The sequence below is a fragment of the Diadema antillarum genome, unplaced genomic scaffold (assembly GCF_040938485.1).
Source record: "Diadema antillarum isolate AM-2024a unplaced genomic scaffold, OU_Dant_1.0 seq00001299_RagTag, whole genome shotgun sequence".
In the NCBI taxonomy this organism is placed as follows: domain Eukaryota; kingdom Metazoa; phylum Echinodermata; class Echinoidea; order Diadematoida; family Diadematidae; genus Diadema; species Diadema antillarum.
In genome coordinates this window covers 25493-44824 of record NW_027272077.1, presented here as the reverse complement: position 1 = coordinate 44824, position 19332 = coordinate 25493, and the positions used below count along the sequence as shown (strand labels likewise).

General features: G+C 38.2%; 1 protein-coding gene across 1 annotated transcript; it reads right to left on the bottom strand.

The window, feature by feature from the left end:
- Positions 1-1706: 1706 nt before the first annotated feature.
- On the bottom strand, positions 1707-17934 carry LOC139708068 (FAD synthase-like). The gene is made up of 10 exons (XM_071620052.1): positions 17928-17934; positions 16554-16669; positions 14458-14598; positions 13278-13429; positions 10765-10853; positions 9718-9903; positions 6518-6626; positions 4559-4660; positions 3231-3352; positions 1707-1852 (listed from the first exon to the last, which is right to left on the bottom strand). Exons 2-10 carry the CDS (start codon positions 16566-16568, stop codon positions 1707-1709), a joined length of 1062 nt encoding a protein of 353 aa, XP_071476153.1. The 5' UTR covers positions 16569-16669; positions 17928-17934.
- Positions 17935-19332: the final 1398 nt, after the last annotated feature.

The following is a 19332-nucleotide window of genomic DNA, read 5'->3' as shown; positions in this document are numbered from 1 at the left end:
TGATAAGAACATACAGGAATTTTTTTCATTCTTAACTACAGGTGTATAGAAGTATTTCTTTGTTGTTACAAGTGAAGGATCGCCGGCACAGTTTTATTTTGCTTTCTTTGATGATGGGCTTAAAGGACAAGTTCACCTTCATAAACATAAGGATTGAGAAAATGGAACAATATTAGTAGAACACATCAGTGAAAGTTTGAGGAAAATTGGACAATCGATGCAAAAGTTATGAATTTTTTTAATTTTTGTGTTGGAACCGCTGGATGAGGAGACTACTACAGCTTGTGAGTCATATGCGTACAACAGTATAAAGAAAATGTAAAAGAAAATTCAACATATTTTCACTTTTTTCGCATAATAAAAGAGCACTTGACTTGCCTCTTTCTAAAGGCAGGGGGAATAATATTACCCATAACATTTGTCGGTAACGAGTCAGGGGAATGTGTACTTTTTTCAAAAGATGGAATTTTGTGAAATTCTCTTTATATTTTCCTTATATTGTTGTACGCATGTGACATCTAAGTTATTCCTACACTGCAGTAGTCTTCTCATCCAGCGGGTACTGCACAAAAACTTCAAAAATTCATAACTTTTGAACGGATTGTCTGATTTTCCTCAAACTTTCAATGATGTGTTCTACTAATATTGCTACATTCTCTCAATCCTTATGTTTATGAAGGTGAACTTGTCCTTTAAATACTCTGAAATGTTCAAAAGTGGCACTTAGCTCATTTTGTGATGAAATTCTTAATTTGTATCAATGCAGTAGAACCACATTATAAAGAGACCCTCAAATAACAAGGCAACTCTAAACATTTCGTTTTGTGTTTTTTTTTACCCTAATACAGTGAGAACCCTTTTTATTGACAAAGGTAATTGTCATGGTGTTTCTAGGTAAGCATTATAACAAGGTTCTCCTCTATGTTGGCAAGTCTATAAGTCAAAAACTCTCAATATCTAACTACAAAAAAGTTTGGAAAAAAAAAAGAGAAGAGAAAATAAACGGGAAAATATCAACCGATACAAGGAAAGGGGATTTTAATTAATCCCTTCCAGAGAAGCTGGCAGTCAAAGCATTCAGGCTTTGGGTTCAGTTTGGAAATGCTTGACCACACAAGTGACCAACACATTCTCTTGTACATTCCACTTGGGATTTTTGAACATTTGTGTGGATGTAGCTTGCAGCATGCTCTTCAGTTCATTCTTGAAAACATTTCCACATTTCCAAGAAGCATGATTTGCCAAGCTTTCTTGATAGTTTAGGATTTCCTGTTTGTTTTCTTTTTCCTTCTTTCATTTTGCTGTTGCTCTTGATTTACCATTTCTCATATAATTTGATTTCTAGGAATAAGCAATCACATAAATTACAAGGTTCACAATCAAAAATCGAAATCAATCAAAAATAAAACCTTGAAGTTGTCCACCCTTAGAGTAAATGGTGAAAACTGCACCATTCACAAGAAATCTTGTGATAGTGTTTGCCTGTTTAGCAATCAATCTAATGGCTGCGACACATGATTTGATTACTTGTTGCACCAAAGTGCATTTTGCAATCTCTGCTATCATTTATCACTCCATCATGACTTCCAAAGTGTGAAAACAGGGGCACTGGAATGTCTAATATAAGACATCTTGGAGTTCATAAAATTTCTCGAGGGTTACAAGTTTCTTAAACTCTTTACAATTCCTGTTAGCGAAAACATATCTTACCCTTTGTCATACAGCCTACAGTAGGGCACGAAGAGCTCTCGTATGAATTGCCAAACGTCGTGGTAGCTCCAGAAGAGAATTGGATTGACCCGCATGTAGTCCGGCCATCCTTCATCCGTCGGCGCAAAGAAGCCTAGACTTGCTGTAGCACACAGTCACAGAGTAGAGAAACTGATTAAGCAATTCAGGACCAGTCACTGCAAAAGGTCACTGAACAGTACTTTCAATCTCTTTGTATTTCTTTCTTTCTCCAGCCTCTATGATTTCCAATAATGTACACACATATTGTACAAATTTGTCTCACTCTAAAGATCTCTAAAGATGCCATCATATAATTCTATATTTTTTAATGGACCCAAAATCTGGAATGCTATTCCGGTCTAATAAGACAAAGTTCATCGCTGAATGTGTTTAAAAGAAAATTAAGATTGCATGTTTTAAATCAGTATGCCGAAATGGTGTGATAAACTTTTCTCTTATATAACATGTCAGTGTGTGTGTGTATGCGTATGTGTGTGTGTATTATTTCATAAGGAAATGTATTTGATCAATATTTTGGTATCTTATAAATGGAATAGTATGGGGACAGGACTTTTATATAAGGCAAGCCTTTCTGTCTGTCTCCGAACACTTTCAAAGGTATTGTGTATTTGTGATGTTATACTGATGCTTATTGTGATCATTCTTTTCTTGTTATAGTATGGTGTTGTCAATTTTCTGTATTTTTTCTCTTGTTTTTATTGAAAGTGTTGAATAAATCTGAATCTGAAATCTGAATCAATGACAGGATAGAATAAAAGCTTGATTTCCCTTTTATTTGAAAGGAAAATTTGGCCAATTTTTTTGTAATCAAGTGAGCATAGGATTTTGCCATTAAAATCAGCAAACAGGCAAAACATTAAAAATATCATGTAATAGGGAATATCATTTCTGAAAACAGCAGCTTTCAATCTTGAGAATTTCTTTGTGTCATTTTTTGTGTGTTTGTTTTTGTTTGTTGTTGGGTTGTTTTTTTTGCAAATTGATGGTAACCACGAAGCATTCATCTGTTCAATCTACAAATTTTTTATGAAAATGTGAATGAGTATATCATTGTTAAATACATAAACATTTTATCGAACTATAATTCCCATTATTAAGCTGTCAGATGAAGGGAAATGTCCTATTACCCAGGTAAAGCCCTGTAAAGGACTATGCAGTAGATTATATCACACAGAGAACACACACACACACACACACACACACACACACACATATACAGTACAAGCTGTTATTTTCAAGAATTTTGCAAATCACTGTTGGACCATGAATTTAACAACACGTGAAAATATCTCGAAGTGACAGGCATTGGTGCACTTATGCATAGCATCGGAGTCAAAATCATGAAAACAATATTTCTCTAAAGTGCTTGCGAACTTCTCATTCGCGAAAATATATGTATGCCAAAATAACAGCTTATAAAGTATGCACACAAGTACACACACATGTAAAGGCACACTCAATTTAGTACATGTGTATACCTGAATATGGATCCGTGTTCCTCGTGCCCATCAAAACCGCTTTTATCTTGGGGTGGGACTCCTTCATCTTCGAGAGGGCGCCCTTGATCGGCCCTTGTATAAGAATCGTCTTCAGATTGTACCTGTGTAGGCATCAAGGGATGATCAAGGCATGAATATGATTATGGTGTTTGGTTAAGTCAGTTCACAGTTACCAATGGTCTGCAAAATCCTCTGAACAACACATATTTTAAATCATGGATTGATCTCTCAATTAGTGGACCAATTGAAAATAGCCAAGCAGAAAGTAGCTATCTAAATGTAAGTGTAGCATGAAAGGCTTTTGTTAAGCCATTCTTTCCAGGATCCTGGTGTACCAGGTTTTTTGTAGCATCAACTTACATACGGGAACCTGGTACACCAGGTTCCCGAAATGTAGACAAGAGTGTCTGCATTTGAAACCTAAATTCATGTTTATTTGTATCAAACTGAGTAGATAAATTACTTTACTCGAAAGTTTCTGCTATATACATATATATATATATATATACATACATACATATATATATATATATATATATATTTATTTATATATACATACATATATATATATTTTCATTTTTAATTGCTTGAAATTTAGGATAGTTTACCTTTTACAACTACATGTAGGTGTGTGGTTACTTTGCTGCAAAACTATGTGAAGACCTATGTAGCAATCCGGGCTGAGCTCACTAGATTTTGACTTTTGCTGACCCCATTCTTGTTCCTTTATGGTGCATTACTAATTAATTTGAGGGCTCCGTGCACGCTCTATTCATATCCAACGTCTGATCAATATTCATATCCAACGTCTTATCGATATTCATTCTCAGTGATACACATAAGTTTCAAGTGAAGGTCTACAATGACCTTTATCAACAAATGAAATGACGTACGGGTATTTGAGCCCTTTAGAAGTTAAGCATGAAACATTCCGTGGAAGCAGAAATCTTGCTACAAAGGGAAAAAGGTCGTATAAATGCTATGGCTGAGGTGACAGGCATGGGGGGGGGGGGGGGAGCTGGGTGTTAAAAGAAGAAACCCATAGGAAGTAAAGATATGGCAGAGAGGGAGCTAAAAAATTCTCTTCAGTACAGAATTATTATATCTTGAGATATATTTTTAATTTCTGACTTCATTTCAAACATATATCTTCCCTTTTCACAGCTTTGCCTTTTCCATCATATACATTACATACACCTTTTTCCATGCTATGGCTGAACAATGCTTGTGTGCAATACTACTCAGAGTAAGGTCTTGACAAGACAAGGAAAATGAAGATAGTGAATATATTATTAAGTCCACTATACCTTAGTATTGATTCCTTCACAAACTCATCGACTTCTGGGAATGTACCTCTGGGATGCTGAATATACAGGACCTGAAGCTGACCCTTGTAATCTGGATATTTCCTGGAGATAAAATGGGAGAATATATATGAATATAGGAATACATGAATACATTCATAATTTCAGGCGGATAAACAAATAAATGTACATAAACAAAGGAATAATCACACAAATTATTCATCAAATTTAGAGGGAATAATGCTAAATGAATACAAAGAAATACAAAATCTCATCAAAAGTATTTAAAAAAAAATATGTGCAAGAACAGGAAAAAAAGTTAAGAAATGTAGACGCTTCTGGAAACTGAAGGAAAAAGTGTAAGTGTGAAAAAATAAAAATGAAAATGTGTTACAGAGCTAAAACTGCATCTTTGAATACTGTTTTCGCGAGGGTTTAATTTTCATGAATTTCACTAGTTTCGGGCTGAACGCCAAATTAAAAACATGCGAAAATATTACCCCGTCATACCTTATGTACAAATTGATGACAAAATGCATCCAACGCTGGATGGACCAACACGGCTGTTACACCGGCCAGTACATACACATACTATCCTACTAGTACGTACGCTACGGTGCGACCGATTGTGGAAGTGCAGTACGATGCTAACCTTGTATGTGCAATCTCAGTGCTACGAAACTGCGACCAGCGCAGCAGCCCCATGCGCATAGTGTAATGGGGCTGCGGACTGTAGCATTTAGGATCATGACAGGGTAGTATCGCGGATAAATATCAACTTAAAGTCGAAAAATTTCTTCAATTTGAAGACTTACCAGGGAAGTTGAAGTATTGACAACAGGGTTCGTGCAACGTTTGGTTCTGCATATAGTCCCTTTCTGTTTGAATTGATGACTTAATGTGACTCAGTCGAGAGGAACCTGGGAGAGCTTGAGAGCCACACTGAATTGACGGCCAGCGCATGTGCACACATCACATGCGCACAAATTTCAAATCCATTGACCGGATAAGATGTCTGTGTGAGCATGCGCTGGCCGTCAATTCAGTGTAGCTCTCCCAGGTTCCTCTTGACCGAGTCACATTAAGTCATCAATTCGAACAGAAAGGGACTATTGGCAGAACCAAACGTTGCATAAACCCTGTTGTCAATACTTCACCTTTACTGGTAAGTCTTGAAATTGAAGAAATTTTTCGATTTCAAGTTGATATTTGTCCGCGATCCTACCCTGTCATGATCCTGAATGCTACAGTCCGCAGCCCCATTATACGCTATGCGTATGGAGCTGTTGGTTGCAGTTACGTGCTACGTTACCCTACTTGTACGCAAATGAACACTGGCTCCGAGCACCGGTGGTGAGGCCAAGGGATGTATGTAAAACTTTCGCTAGCGCTAGCGCAGCAGCTCTGAAACGTTGTCGTCTACATCTATTTGTTGCAACATTTGGTAGGTACTTGTAAATGCCGTGTGTGAGTGTCTCACTGCAAGTTCCCGTAATTGTTTCATTTTATAAATCTTCTACTGTGTCTTTTCTATTGTCATGTTTGGGAAGTCACGATGCAAATGGAAAAGCGTTACGAGTACGTTGGCAAGTGTTTGAACGTGTTTCTCGTGCTTGGCAGTAGACCCTACTACTACTACGCGAATTTGACAACACACGAAAATGCCACTGATACTGTGATTCGCGAAAATATCTGTATTCGAAAATATTGGCGTATACAGTATGTCATGCCAGAATGTCTTCTCCAAAAAGTAATAAACCTACATAACTTGCCTCTTTACTGGTATTTCAGCATGTCCTGGAAATTAATATTAAGTTAGAATGATGAATTCAACAGTTTGGTGACACTACAAAACAATCTGTGATAATTGTCCATTGTTCTAGAACAAGCCGGGATATCTGACTCAGCACAAACAGCAGGTATGGAAATGACTTCTTTTCTTCTTCTTTTTTTCCCCCTTACCTTCTTACAACAGCATGGAATAAATGCACGAGGGCAGTACAGTCTTTCCCACCGTTAAATCCTGCACAGATCTCCTCAAGTTCATATTTCTCCAAGGCTTCTTCTAGAACTGGAAGATGCAACACAAGAGGACATGCAGCCAGATTACAATATATTCATAATATGTGTATGTATGGGTGTAGTATGTGTACAAGCACACATGTATGCATATAAAGCAAATACACTTTACAACCACATGCCTGTTTATAAGCTGTAATATAAGCTGGTCAGAATCACTGCACGTCAAAGATTTGCACCATGTCTTGACAAAGTAGTCAATATTGGTTTTACAGTATATACATTCATATCATACAACATCATACGATTTATAATGAAATCATTACACAGATCTCCACTTTTAGCACACAGGCTCACACATAAATTGATTATTCGCATGTGGGGCAAGCTTGCGATGTATAAAGCCACACTGGGGCTAAAATACAACAAATAGACAAAACTGCCATATTTTCCTTTGACCTCTCCAAACAGGCTTTACAACATTTACCCTTTAGCCACTGAAGATTCTGTACGTAATGTTCACTGGAAGTCACCGCAATATTGCTCTCATTTCGACAATTTGCAAAATCACACAAAAAAGCTCACTGCATGTTTAACTTTGTCTATCATAACTTCTGTTTATTTGAAAGCCTAAGACTTTACACAGAGAATGGTATGTCACAGAATTCATTCTGATATACATTGGTTGACCTTTGACCTTTTTCAATTATATCACCATATATTCTATATGAAAGCAAAACCAAAAATGGTGCAGCACAAAACTACTTTTAAAAAAAACAACAGAAGGTCGGTTTCAGACATTTCAGTGACAAATGGCAGTCCCATTTTGTATGTGACAGCCAGCTTGTCTGTTTGTTTTTTTTTTTTCATTTGTGCTTTGTCTCGGTGTTATAATTTAGCTTATCTTTGTTATACTGATTCAAATGTGTTTTCTGTTTACCCATGTACACATGTCTAAATGCCTAATAAATGATAAAAACTATAATAATTACATATGGTATAATAATGGGTTTTGGAGTGGGTATGGCTTGTCCTATCCCAACAGTGTCTCAGCAGTCACTGAATCAGAGGCTGTCACAAGAAAGTGAAGTACAATGTATTTAAAGGACAAGTCCACCTTCATAAACATGTGGACTGAGTGAATGCAGCAATATTAGTAGAACACATCAGTGAAAGTTTGGGGAAAATCGGACAATCCGTTCAAAAGTTATGAATTTTTGAAGTTTCTGCTCAGTCACGGCTGGATGAAAAGACTACTACAGTGTATGACGTCATATGCGTACAACCATATAAAGAAAATAACAAGAGAATTTCACAAAACTTTCCATTTTTCTCACAGAAAGTGCACATTTCTCGACTTGTCTACTGACATATGTTAAGGGTAATAATATTCCCCCTGCCTTCTGAAAGAGAGCAAGTCAAGTGTTCGCTTTGTTATGCGAGAAAAGTGAAAGTATGTGAAATTTCTTTATTCTTTCTTTATATCGTTGTACTCATGTGACATCACAATCTACAGTAGTCTTCTTATCCAGAATGAGTGAGCAGATACTTAAAAAATTCATAACTTTTGAACGGATTGTCCGATTTTCCTCAAACCCTCAATGATGTGTTCTACTAATATTGCTGCATTCACTCAACTCACATGTCTATGAAGGTGAACTTGTCCTTTAATACAGATGATGCACAGGTCTAGTGCATCAATTGGAATTGTGTGCATAAGGTTACTAGGGAATGCTTAACACACGCAGAGCTACCAAGTCTCACGCATTCTGGGGCCATCTCACGATCTCACGCATGGCACCCATTCTTCTCACGCATCGGGCCAAGTCTGCAACTTGGGCCTATAATAATGAGCCTAGCTCAAAAGATAAAAGTGATAGTTGCAAATGAAGGTATATTTCCCTTATTGTCTTTCAAAATAAGTAAAAAATAGTCACTTAAGTATGCACCTGTAAGCTCCCTACCGTGGGAGGCCACAGGGAAAAAAAAAACCCTCCCACACCCTCGCTCGCATGCACATTCGCATGCCGAGATGCCGAGTCATGAAAATCTCACTCATAAATTTTTTTTGAACTTGGCATCCCTGCACACGAGGCGAAGCCAAGTGGGTTTAGGCTAAATTTCATAGTTACCGAACACACACTACTTTGACTGATGCAAAAAAAGACATGTGCGTCATCTGTGTTATAGAGCGGGGACAATTTTCTTGCCAAAAATCTAGTTTTCAATCATTGTTACCTGATGGCAAATTTATTGAATGCATTTCCTTTTAGCTTGCCATAGACGAAAGCCCAAAAATCATGCATCCAGTACTTCAAAACTATGCATCCAGTACTTCAAAACCATGCATCAGTATACAAATGACGCACAGGTCTGAGCGCGTCAGTCGGAATTGTGTGCATAAGGTAACTATGGAAAGCTTCACCCACGAGGCGAAGCCGAGTGGGTTTAGGCTAAATTCCATAGTTACCGCATGCACACTATATTCCGACTGACGCACGAAAAGACATGTGCGTCATCTGATTTATAGAATGGGTAATTTTCTTGTCAAAAACCCAGTTTTCTATCGTGTTACCCGATGACAAAATTACTGGATGCATTTCCTTTTGGCTTGCCGTAAAGGGCATGCATACCCGTTCTTACCGTTTTTACTGGATGCATGGCCAGCCATGCATCAGTTTTTACTGGATGCATGGCCAAGCTGAGTGCGCGAACGCTTGCTTTAGTGCGCGAACCTTTGTTACAAGTACGCGTACTCTTGCTAAGTGCGTGATAACATGTTTACCACTGTGACTCAGCGTGCGGCCAGTAAAAATGAACACATAGCTCTCGACCAATCAGATCGCAGGATTCTCGCTACCCATTCTATAATAATCATTGGGTGCATGGCAAAAGAACTGGATGCATGATTTTTCAGCCAATAGGCATCTCATACTCAGCCTGAGTATGCGTACCTTTGTTACAGGTGCGTGTACTCTTGCTACAAGTGCATGATATCACGTTTACCACTGTGAGGCAGCGTGTGGCCAGTAGAAAATCCACACACAGTTCTCGACAAATGAGATCGCAGGATTCTCGCTACCCATTCTAAATAATGTATACCAATATCTCATAAATCTGTCTTCCATCAATTCAAATCTCACCTCGTACAGCTTCGTGCACCTTCTCGGAGAGCGGCCTCGGATCGCTGCCTTCGCTGGCAAGACTTGTGGACGGTACGTCGGTGTCCTCCGCGGCATCACTCGGGCGGGGCACAGGGGACGACACAAGATTGTACACGGCCTCCGGCGCTCTGCCGACCGGATCGTCATCGAACTTCACCACGTGTTCTGATGGAGGAATGCATAAGTATAGTTTGAAGGTATTGAGCAATACTCCCTAATACAATCATGCATGTGACTCTGCATCACACAACCCACAAAAAGTCACCTCACTGATTTTCCAGTAGTAATGATTATTCTCCTGCACTCCAAGAGCTCCTGATATACTCAACAATAATAAGTAGTTTTTTAAATCAAAATGGAAAAATGCGTTTTGAGTCTGGATTTTACTGTAGGGGATTTCCTGATTTCTAATGGTAAGTTATACCACAGTTTGGGAGCTGCAAAGCAAATGCTTAGTCTCCTAATGTCATTTCTATTTTTACATGTTGATGTTTGTAGGAGAATGTCTTTAGGCCTGAAGATGGTATTTTGGTCAGCTCGGCTGATTTTAATTTGTCTATGTTTCCTGAAAAGGGTGATAAAAAGTCAAAGATTAAAGGTGTAAAATTAAGCATCCCCACAGGTCCCACGAGAAGATGTTATTTCTAATCTTGTCTATTTGATGAAAGAAATCTGATTTCACCTTTCAATATCCATGAAGAAGTGCCTCATCATTCTACATCACATTTCAACCATTATGAACTATTGGGCAGTGTGATATCTGGTCAATTACTAGCCACGCTTGAGAAATACTTCCAGTATAGAACCCTGCCCTTTGACCCTTAACCTGTTCTAAATATCTAAGTATTAAAAATAAGGTGCAAATTTTCTGTTATTTTCAAAGGTGCATCCTAATTTGTCTCCTTCTGTGAAGTAGTTCTAGAACTCACTTCTTTGGTATCTGTGATCTCTTGACCTTTTACCCACATAGCCAATGACCTGTGCATTTACTGTCAGTGGCTATTGTGCATGCGACCTTTGACCTACCCTGTGGAAGCATGGCAAGGAGCTCACTATGAGCTTGGTCCAGGATCGTCTCGTCCTCGCTCTCCAAGATCAACTTTACTGAGTAGTAGCTGCCATGGAAAATCAGACAAATAAACAGATTAATAAGGTAACTCATTCCAGGATAATTCATTCCTAACTACGGTATTAATAAGGTAATTCATTCCTAACTAAGATGTGAATCAATTGATCAACATGTTTAACTCACAATGTGCTTAAACCAACAACAATTTGGGACCATGAAAAGTATACAATTAAACTTTAGCCTAAGGATCTGAATTTTGTGGAAGTTGATCTGCCTCTACTACTTGTGTGGGTAGCAGCTGCAATGGAAATCAGATGATCAACTTGACAGGGTCCATAAATGAAATTCCAACCCAGATTTGAGTGGTTCCTTGTGTACAGCTAAAAAGAAAGACCCTCGCCTATGTCAAATAAAATTGGAAATGAGAAGAGGGCAGTGTCAATAATATGCTGAAAAAATGAAATATGATTTGAGTGGATGTTTCCTTTTTATTCCTCTTAATTGGAAAAGCATAAACGGGAACTCAATTTTTTTTTGGTGGTAAGTCAACATATTCAGGATCTGAAAACGTGCATGGTTAACCATGTGATAAACTGAAGATTATGCTTAGCAGCTCCAACAGCATAGATATGCCAAGAGAACCATTACCATTTTCAAACAACAACAAAAAAAAGGGAGAGACTTGAAGACAATTTCATCAAACTCCTACAGAAATACCTGCTGTAATTCTCCTTTCAGTTACATAAAAATTATGGTATCACCTCTAGAGGTGAATTAGACCCCAGTTTCCCCCTGTTAGACCCCAGTTTCCTGCACTCTTTGTAGTTGTAAGCTTTTCACCCCCTTATTTCCCTCTTTCCCTAAGAGGTGCCCACATGATACAAACCTAGTCTTTTGAGAGGGTACCTCCACTTTTTTTTTTTTTCGCAGAGTGTATATAGAATGTATGTATCTTTTTTGTACTGATCATGTAGACATGAACATGTTGTTAATCCTGTCTGGTTATGTATATTCTGTTACTCCCATGTCAATCTCATAATATTGTTTCTTGTACATTCTGTTGGAAAGAAAAAGTGAAAATAAAGTTTGAATTGAATTGAATTGACCAATTTACTAGTAATTATTATATCTCTCATGTAAAGCTTCTTGCAATATGATTGTACAGAGCATGAAAAGGGGGTAGATTTACTAGAAATCTACGAGCAGCTGAATGCAGTGCAAAGGCTTACATTATCTAGCGTGATATAGTACATTTGGGAAATCACACTTAAAAGAGATGGCTAGTAACTGATCAGTGGGAATCAGTGGGAATGCTGGAGGGTGATTGTTCCCATCCTTGTGGGATTCATTTAAGAGTACATTATATATCTATTGTTGTGTGAAAATAACTTGCTTCAGAATGGTCTCATATTTAAGTAATGTGCAGTTTAATGTTTCCAGTTTAGCGTGCCTGGTCAGTGACGGGGCATTTATCTGCACATTACTTGAATATGAGACCATTCTGAAGCAAATAATTTTCACACAACAGTAGATATATAATGTACTCTTAAATGAATCCCACAAGAATTGGAACAATCATCCCTCAGCATTCCCACTGATTCCTACTGATCGGTTACTAGCCATCCCCTTCAATCCACGATCTGCACGAAATCATGATTCTGTGATCAATATCTAAATTTCTCACATTAGAATGTAAGCAGTGGGCATAGTAGCGATATTAGCTTGCTAGCTAGTGTGGTACATACGGTGGTGCCAGCATGACAGAAATCTGTGGTGTGATGACGTGTGTATGTGATCAATGCAATTCAGCTCAATTGAAAAATTGACTGCTTCAAGTAACAGAGCAATTTCGTAAATTGCAGCAAAAGTACAACATATCAGGTACGGATTAGGAATTATTTTAGGAAACAAAACCCGATTTTGAAGATGATCTGGATCACGAAGCCGCTCTAGGCCTACTTCTAATGTCAGTCCTTGACCTCCTTCTCTTGCAGTTCTACGCTGTAGCTCGGATCAATATGGTGAATACACGGCGGCCTCTTACATTACACAGCGATGTCATTCACTATGCGCTGCATGCACTAAGCTGCTGCACTGCCACGGCCTAGATTTAACGTTTAGCCTCCACATTTCCAAAAGGGAACCTTATCATCACTCTCATAAAATGCTCGAGAGGGATATAAAACAAATATCGACTGCTTTCTTTCGGGTCATGGTAAAACTATTTGCCCTCGATGATTTCTCAATAGTGTCATGCCCCTCGACTTCGTCTCGGGGCATAGCAATGTTGGGAAATCACCTCGGTGGAGATAGTTTTACCATCCCTCTCTGAAGCAGTCGATATTTGTATACTAGTGATTTCTACTACTCAAAGCAGTCCCAGTGTTCTGTGTGTACATGGAAATAAACTATCCAGATTCAAAAAATAAAGAAAAAAGAGTCAATGCACCATTATACTTGTGATTCTCACCTATGGCTAAGCTTTGGGTATGATCCCAGGCGTACGATGTCCTTGTACTTGGTGTTGAATTGATTGAGGTAGGGCGCCACCGCGATTTCGTGGGTGCTGATGAAGATCTTTCGGACGTAGAATTTGACCTGTGACCCCTGGAAGAGCTTCTCCTGGAAAGGACGAGAATGAAATCTTCAACCCATAAAATATCACAATCTGGGAAATTTGGTGACTCTCAGCAATCAAGGCCATACAGCTGAAAGTGAAATTAATTCATCATTTTATGTCATGGCTAATAATTCCAGCATAGGTAGTACTGATTGATAGTTTGATAGGACTTGGAAAATCTGACCATGACATGACCCCTCCTAGATGAGGATCGATAGAGTTGATATAATGTCCCTGCGATACATATAGCCTGAACTTCTTGGCATTAGGGCCTTGAAGTAAGCAATAGATCTGACACAATGCATACAGCTATACAGTGCATACCGTAATGCACTAGTACCTCAGTCGGAGCTACCGTAACTAGTATAACAAATTCTGAAAGCTGCGTGACAGTCGAGCTCGTAGTTGGCAGCAATCTAAGTAATGAAGTTGCAGCACTTCCACAATTACTGGTATTCCGGATGAAGATTATTTAAGAGAATTCACAAATCACACTAGAAGATGTATCGTTTGTTTGTTTGTTTGTTTTTACTTTTTGTTTTTAATAGGGGATTGTTGTTGTTGTTGCTTTTGTTTCATGTATGTGTTCGTTGTTTTTTTGTCACAGGACATATTTGTTTCACTACATAAGCAGTGATATGAACTTTAATATCATGCACAATATATCCAAAAGTTATACAATTGTACTTCTACTTTATTACAAATATGATTTCTCGGTCTGCCATCAGGAGTCACATTTTCTGGGGTAGAAAGTCCCTGATACTAACAAACCAACTTGCAAAGGATTGTAGATTGAGAAATCCATTTTAATTGGCTGAAAATATGTCTGCTTATTAAAAAATTCCATCAGAAATGCATCCTCTTTTCAAAACACCACATTAAGAAAGTTTGCAATGCGTCAATTAACCTCTTCACTTTCTCCATAAATAATGGGATGGATACTGCTTATAACAGAGCTATCAATAAAGATAATCATTAAATGGGGAAATCTACTGGACAAAACAAGAGTTGCAACTGAGAAAACAAGCACCTGTAACGACACAAAGGCGGCTTCTAAGAGCTTGGGGATGCCAGGGAAGATGTAGACGTTCTCCACTGAGATGAGTGGGTAGAGGTGTGGCTGTCCCGTCTTGAGATTCTTGCCATACGTCAAATTGCAGTGCTCTGGGACCTGAGTGACATTTACACATGAAAGTGAATCAATTTAAGTTTAACTCAAGTCTACCTTCAATACCAAAAGAGTTGAGAGAACATTTGCATATTTTGAATATTATGAAATGTGTGCCTACGGTTGATTTTCCATCATTTTTTATCTTAATTTGGTCTGCTTGCTAACTACATGTGGCACATCCACTGCTGTACTTTCTTTTCTGATTCTTGCATCTGCTAGGGCGCCATCAGTAGTGATGACTACTTTCTGCAAAGGGCATGGGAATGTAAAATGTTAACAGCAAGTACAGTATCCAGTTGAGAATCAGGCACTTAAAGAAATTTGTGATGATTTGAGTTACTTGTGCTTAACTGGTAAAAGATGAATAAAAAATATGCATTAACAAGATTACTTTAAAAAAGTAATGACATCAAGTAAATTGTCAATGTTGTACACTGTTCCTCACATTAAATGCTCTCAATCCTAAAATCATTTAATGCTGAATCAGTATACTTTTCTGTCCTTTTTTTTTTTTGCATTTTAAACACACAATAAAACCTTATTGAAAAATACATCTTTTACAAAGTCAGTCCATAAAATAAGGGATAATTTTACAGCCTGTTCTTTGGAAAACGTCTAACAATGAACATGGCTTTGAGGAGACACAACCCCAGAAGACAACTGCATGGTGTAGAAATTAAGTTCACTTCATTTCTACCTGCAAACCTATCAACTACCTGTAGTCTTCAAAATGATATGACAAGATGGCATAGAAAATGACTGTACACCAGATAATTATCTCTTTTCTTTTATTCTAATCTCTTCAACTAAAGATCAAAGCAATATGCAAACATAGTCTTATCTTGCAAGAGCCATGGTCCAGTACCTTCTAAAAGATTAACATTGGACCACAGGGCACCACCATATACATTCAACGATTGGAACACACACACACACACACACACACACACACACACATGCACACATGACTGAGGCAGGAGACGATTTTACTATTGTGCTGGCAATGCACTGTCAGAAACAGTCCCAACAGGATTTTGAGACTGGACATGGGTTCACACTGTTCTGTATCTCAGTATTTGTCTAAAATCCAGGCACAGGGATTCTTCCACTTTCCACATTTTGTGAACAAGTAACATAAGTACGATATTATCAGTTTTGCAACAAGACTGTCTATATAAGTGGAAACCATGCAGCGCCATGTGATGTCTGATGTCTAGCATGCTGCCTACATCACTGAACATAAGAATTATTCTACAATATTCCCCCCCCCCCCCCGACTCATGTGTAGTGATCACTGGAGTTGCTTGTACACTGTGTAGAAAGGCAAGTTTGTCTGCCTCAACACTGTGTAAACTAGAGACTGTGAAGCACTCTGAGAGCGCAGACCTCCACCAAGCACACAATCGCCTGATTTCCCAGTATGAAGCCTTTTGTTATGTCATCAACTTCTAGCTGCGTGACATGCCTGATGTCCCCCTAGCAGACACTAGAGCATGGACTTCAGTGCACGTATATATGCAAACCTAAAAAAATGCACAGTTTGAACTCCCAAGTTCATTGACCCTACCTGCTAAAATATCCAAAATCCATCATAAAGTCCATACAAATTCCCATATCACTACCAAAATTGAACCATCTGTTCCTTGTGTCATTTTCAACCTTTCCTGTAGGTTTCATTTGAATCCGTTCACGAAACCGTTCACAACTTTTTGAGTTACTTTGCACACAAACAAACAGACAAACAAACAGACAAACAAACAAACAAGTGCTGACAAAAACATATTACTCCTCCTCCCTTGGCAGAGGTAGCTATACATGTATTTCGGAGGAAAGTTGAGATAGTTCAGGTAGCCACTCCAGAAACTTTGCAGCACCTCCAAATACTATGAGGGCATTACAGAGCTCTGCACAGACACCCTACAGCAGCACAGCAGCTATGAATTTGACAAACTTACCAGAGCCATTTTCATTTGTGGAGAGTCAAGAGCACTGTCGGCTCCAAAGTAGTCCCGACAGATCTTGACCAGTTCCGGGTGGGGGATGATCTTCTGCCCAAAGGCCTTTGCCACACCTGCATTACAGAAATGCACAGTGGAAATATACAGTGTAAAAACTAAGGCATGCTGACTGCCAAAGTATCCTTCGTATAGGCCCTAGCATAGAGTATTTTGTGGGTAAACTATTTTGCACATTTGGGCTTTCACAAGAGGTTAAAACTGCCATCAAAAACCACAGTGCTGAAATAATAAATTAGAACTATCCTGTTTCAGGAAAAAATCATTGATTTCCCAACTTGGAGATGATATACAACTAATTTTGTGTTCTGGAAGGCAATAAAGCTGTATGTGACCCGCTACAACAAAAGGATTCTAAGTCGAGGGAGGTCGATTTTCTAAAAATGACATGACATTATTCCCTTATTCTTCTGCTTTAATTTCATAACATGACTCATAAAAGAACTTGGTTGCGGAGAAACTGATGATTTCATGAGACCATGTCAAGTGGCGTAGGAAATCAGCATGAATTACGAGAAAACTGCTTTTTCCGACGCAATCATGATCAAGAGGAAGTAAGACAGTTTTCACCTCTTGACAATAAAATGTCCGCTCATGGCAACTTTCATGATGTTCATTCAACCTTAGCGCCCGCAGTAATATGCACGACCAATCAGTAAACAGGATGCCAAGCATTGACCAATAAGACCTCTCCCTCGTTGCTAGGGGCAGAGTCTATCTGCGGCACTAAATCCAAATTTTCTGACATGTTTCATTGAAAGTAGGAAAATGATGGCCCAGAAACACACTAATTTCTTGCCTTTACTTTGATCATTTACCTTCGAAATTTCAGCAGATGACAGACGAAACTACAGACTACCTTACGCACATTAATTCCAAAAACAGAAATTTGATGGTTGTGACCAATTTTGATGATCTGACTTCAAACTTAGCTTTCTTGGCTTTCTCTTGGATCATTTTATAATGGCGGGTCACATCCTAATATTCAGGAGTTGCTAATGTCGAAAATATCAGTCAGTTTGCAAAATTAGAAATTCCGGAAAGGAGGGAGCACAAAATGAAAAAAAAAGTGTGCATGTGCCCACTTTCATTTATTTTTCTTTCCATTTCTTTTATTTTACCAACAATAAAGGGGGTCTCCATGCGTCCCCTACTGAATCCACCACTGACCTGTAAGATATTATGCAGATCTATGGTAAAATATGGATACATTGGAAAGTAGTCACTAAGTTTCCATGTCACAAACAAATACAGTTCCTTTGTTTCTAAATTCATTCATTTACCATTTCAATTACCAATAACCTTTTTGATTACCTTCAAATGTGACATCATCATGCGTTGGACCAATGCCTCCAGACGTGATGACGTGTGTGTAGCGCTTGGAGAAAATCGAGACTTCATCGGCAATAGTGGACAGGTCATCTCCTATGACAGATATCTGCAATATTGGACCATAATTATAGACTGGTCTACATTAATACTGTGATTGGTCACAATGCACTCACATGACTAATGCAGCAAAGTTCAAAACTGTTACATTGCAAGCTGTGAAATCATATGAGGTAATATAATTTGACAGGCTGCGGGCAGAGCCAGAATGAAATATGTATAATGTAGATCACATATTCATACAGTAGCAAATATTGCCTTGTCCTTCATTTCACTTCACTGTCCCTTGGGAGTTATATTTTCTCCTCGAGGCAATATTTTCCCCAGTGCTGCCTGTTTTGGGTAAATATACCTCCCATGGAGGAGTTCTGTTCAATCGCACTGGTCTCTGAATCTCGGTTGGCACAATCTGTATGAAATAATATCATACTGTGCTTTCTTATTAGATGGACACTCACAATGTTTTCCTGTCACAATAATTTGACATATATTTTGATAAGTCATTGGCATTGACATTCAAGCTTTAAAAAATTTGAGCATACACGTGATATTGGCACTTTTTCATGACGTTCTCATGTTCTGCCTTAAAAAATATTTTATTCATGAATTTCAGTCTTGGAATGTAACTATTTTCTTATCACAACTTTCTTATTTTTGAAAGTTTCCTTTAAAAATGCAAATGAATGGCGTACTCCACAAACTAAAAACTCACCCTCTCAACTTTGACCCCAAGTTTGTACAGCTGAGAGCAAATGAAGTTTGAGTTGGTGTCAAGTGTCTGACCTTTGAGGATTTCATCCCCAATAACTGAAGAGGAAAGAAAACAGAAGGGGGTAAAGAAAAAGGAAACAAAACATTTCATATGAAAACATAGATGTAAAACCACTATACAGTTAAAAGAAAGTCAATATTAAGGCTACATCATACACCTCCAGCCAGGAGAAATAAATGTAAATATCAGAGCTTACATGTAATGGCTGTAGGCGTAACCAGTATACATACTGCAATACACAAGTTTGCAACTTTAAAGAACAACGCCTCTCCTCAAAAATCTGAAAATGGACGTAATGTATAGATCTACAATACAGGTCAACTACAAATCAACAGCTAGTATCATATGACAAACATTGTGAATTCTTCCTCTGGAGTTGGACAAAGAGACAAGAAACCGTTAAGTTGTGTGCCAAAATGACGTAGTGATTTTGACAACATTACAATTCTATTTTTAGGAAAAAATCACAATCGCATGATAATTTGATGATATAGATAGAGACAAGAAACCATAAGTTGTGTGCCAAAAAACATAAAAATCTGTGATTTTGACATTAGA

Coding starts and splice junctions, on each gene's coding strand:
- LOC139708068 (XM_071620052.1), bottom strand. Junction 10,854..13,277: donor TACCCAAAGCTTAGCCATAG/GTGAGAATCACA, acceptor TTTCCATGGCAG/CTACTACTCAGTAAAGTTGA. Junction 9,904..10,764: donor CCTTGCCATGCTTCCACAGG/GTAGGTCAAAGG, acceptor TTCCTCCATCAG/AACACGTGGTGAAGTTCGAT.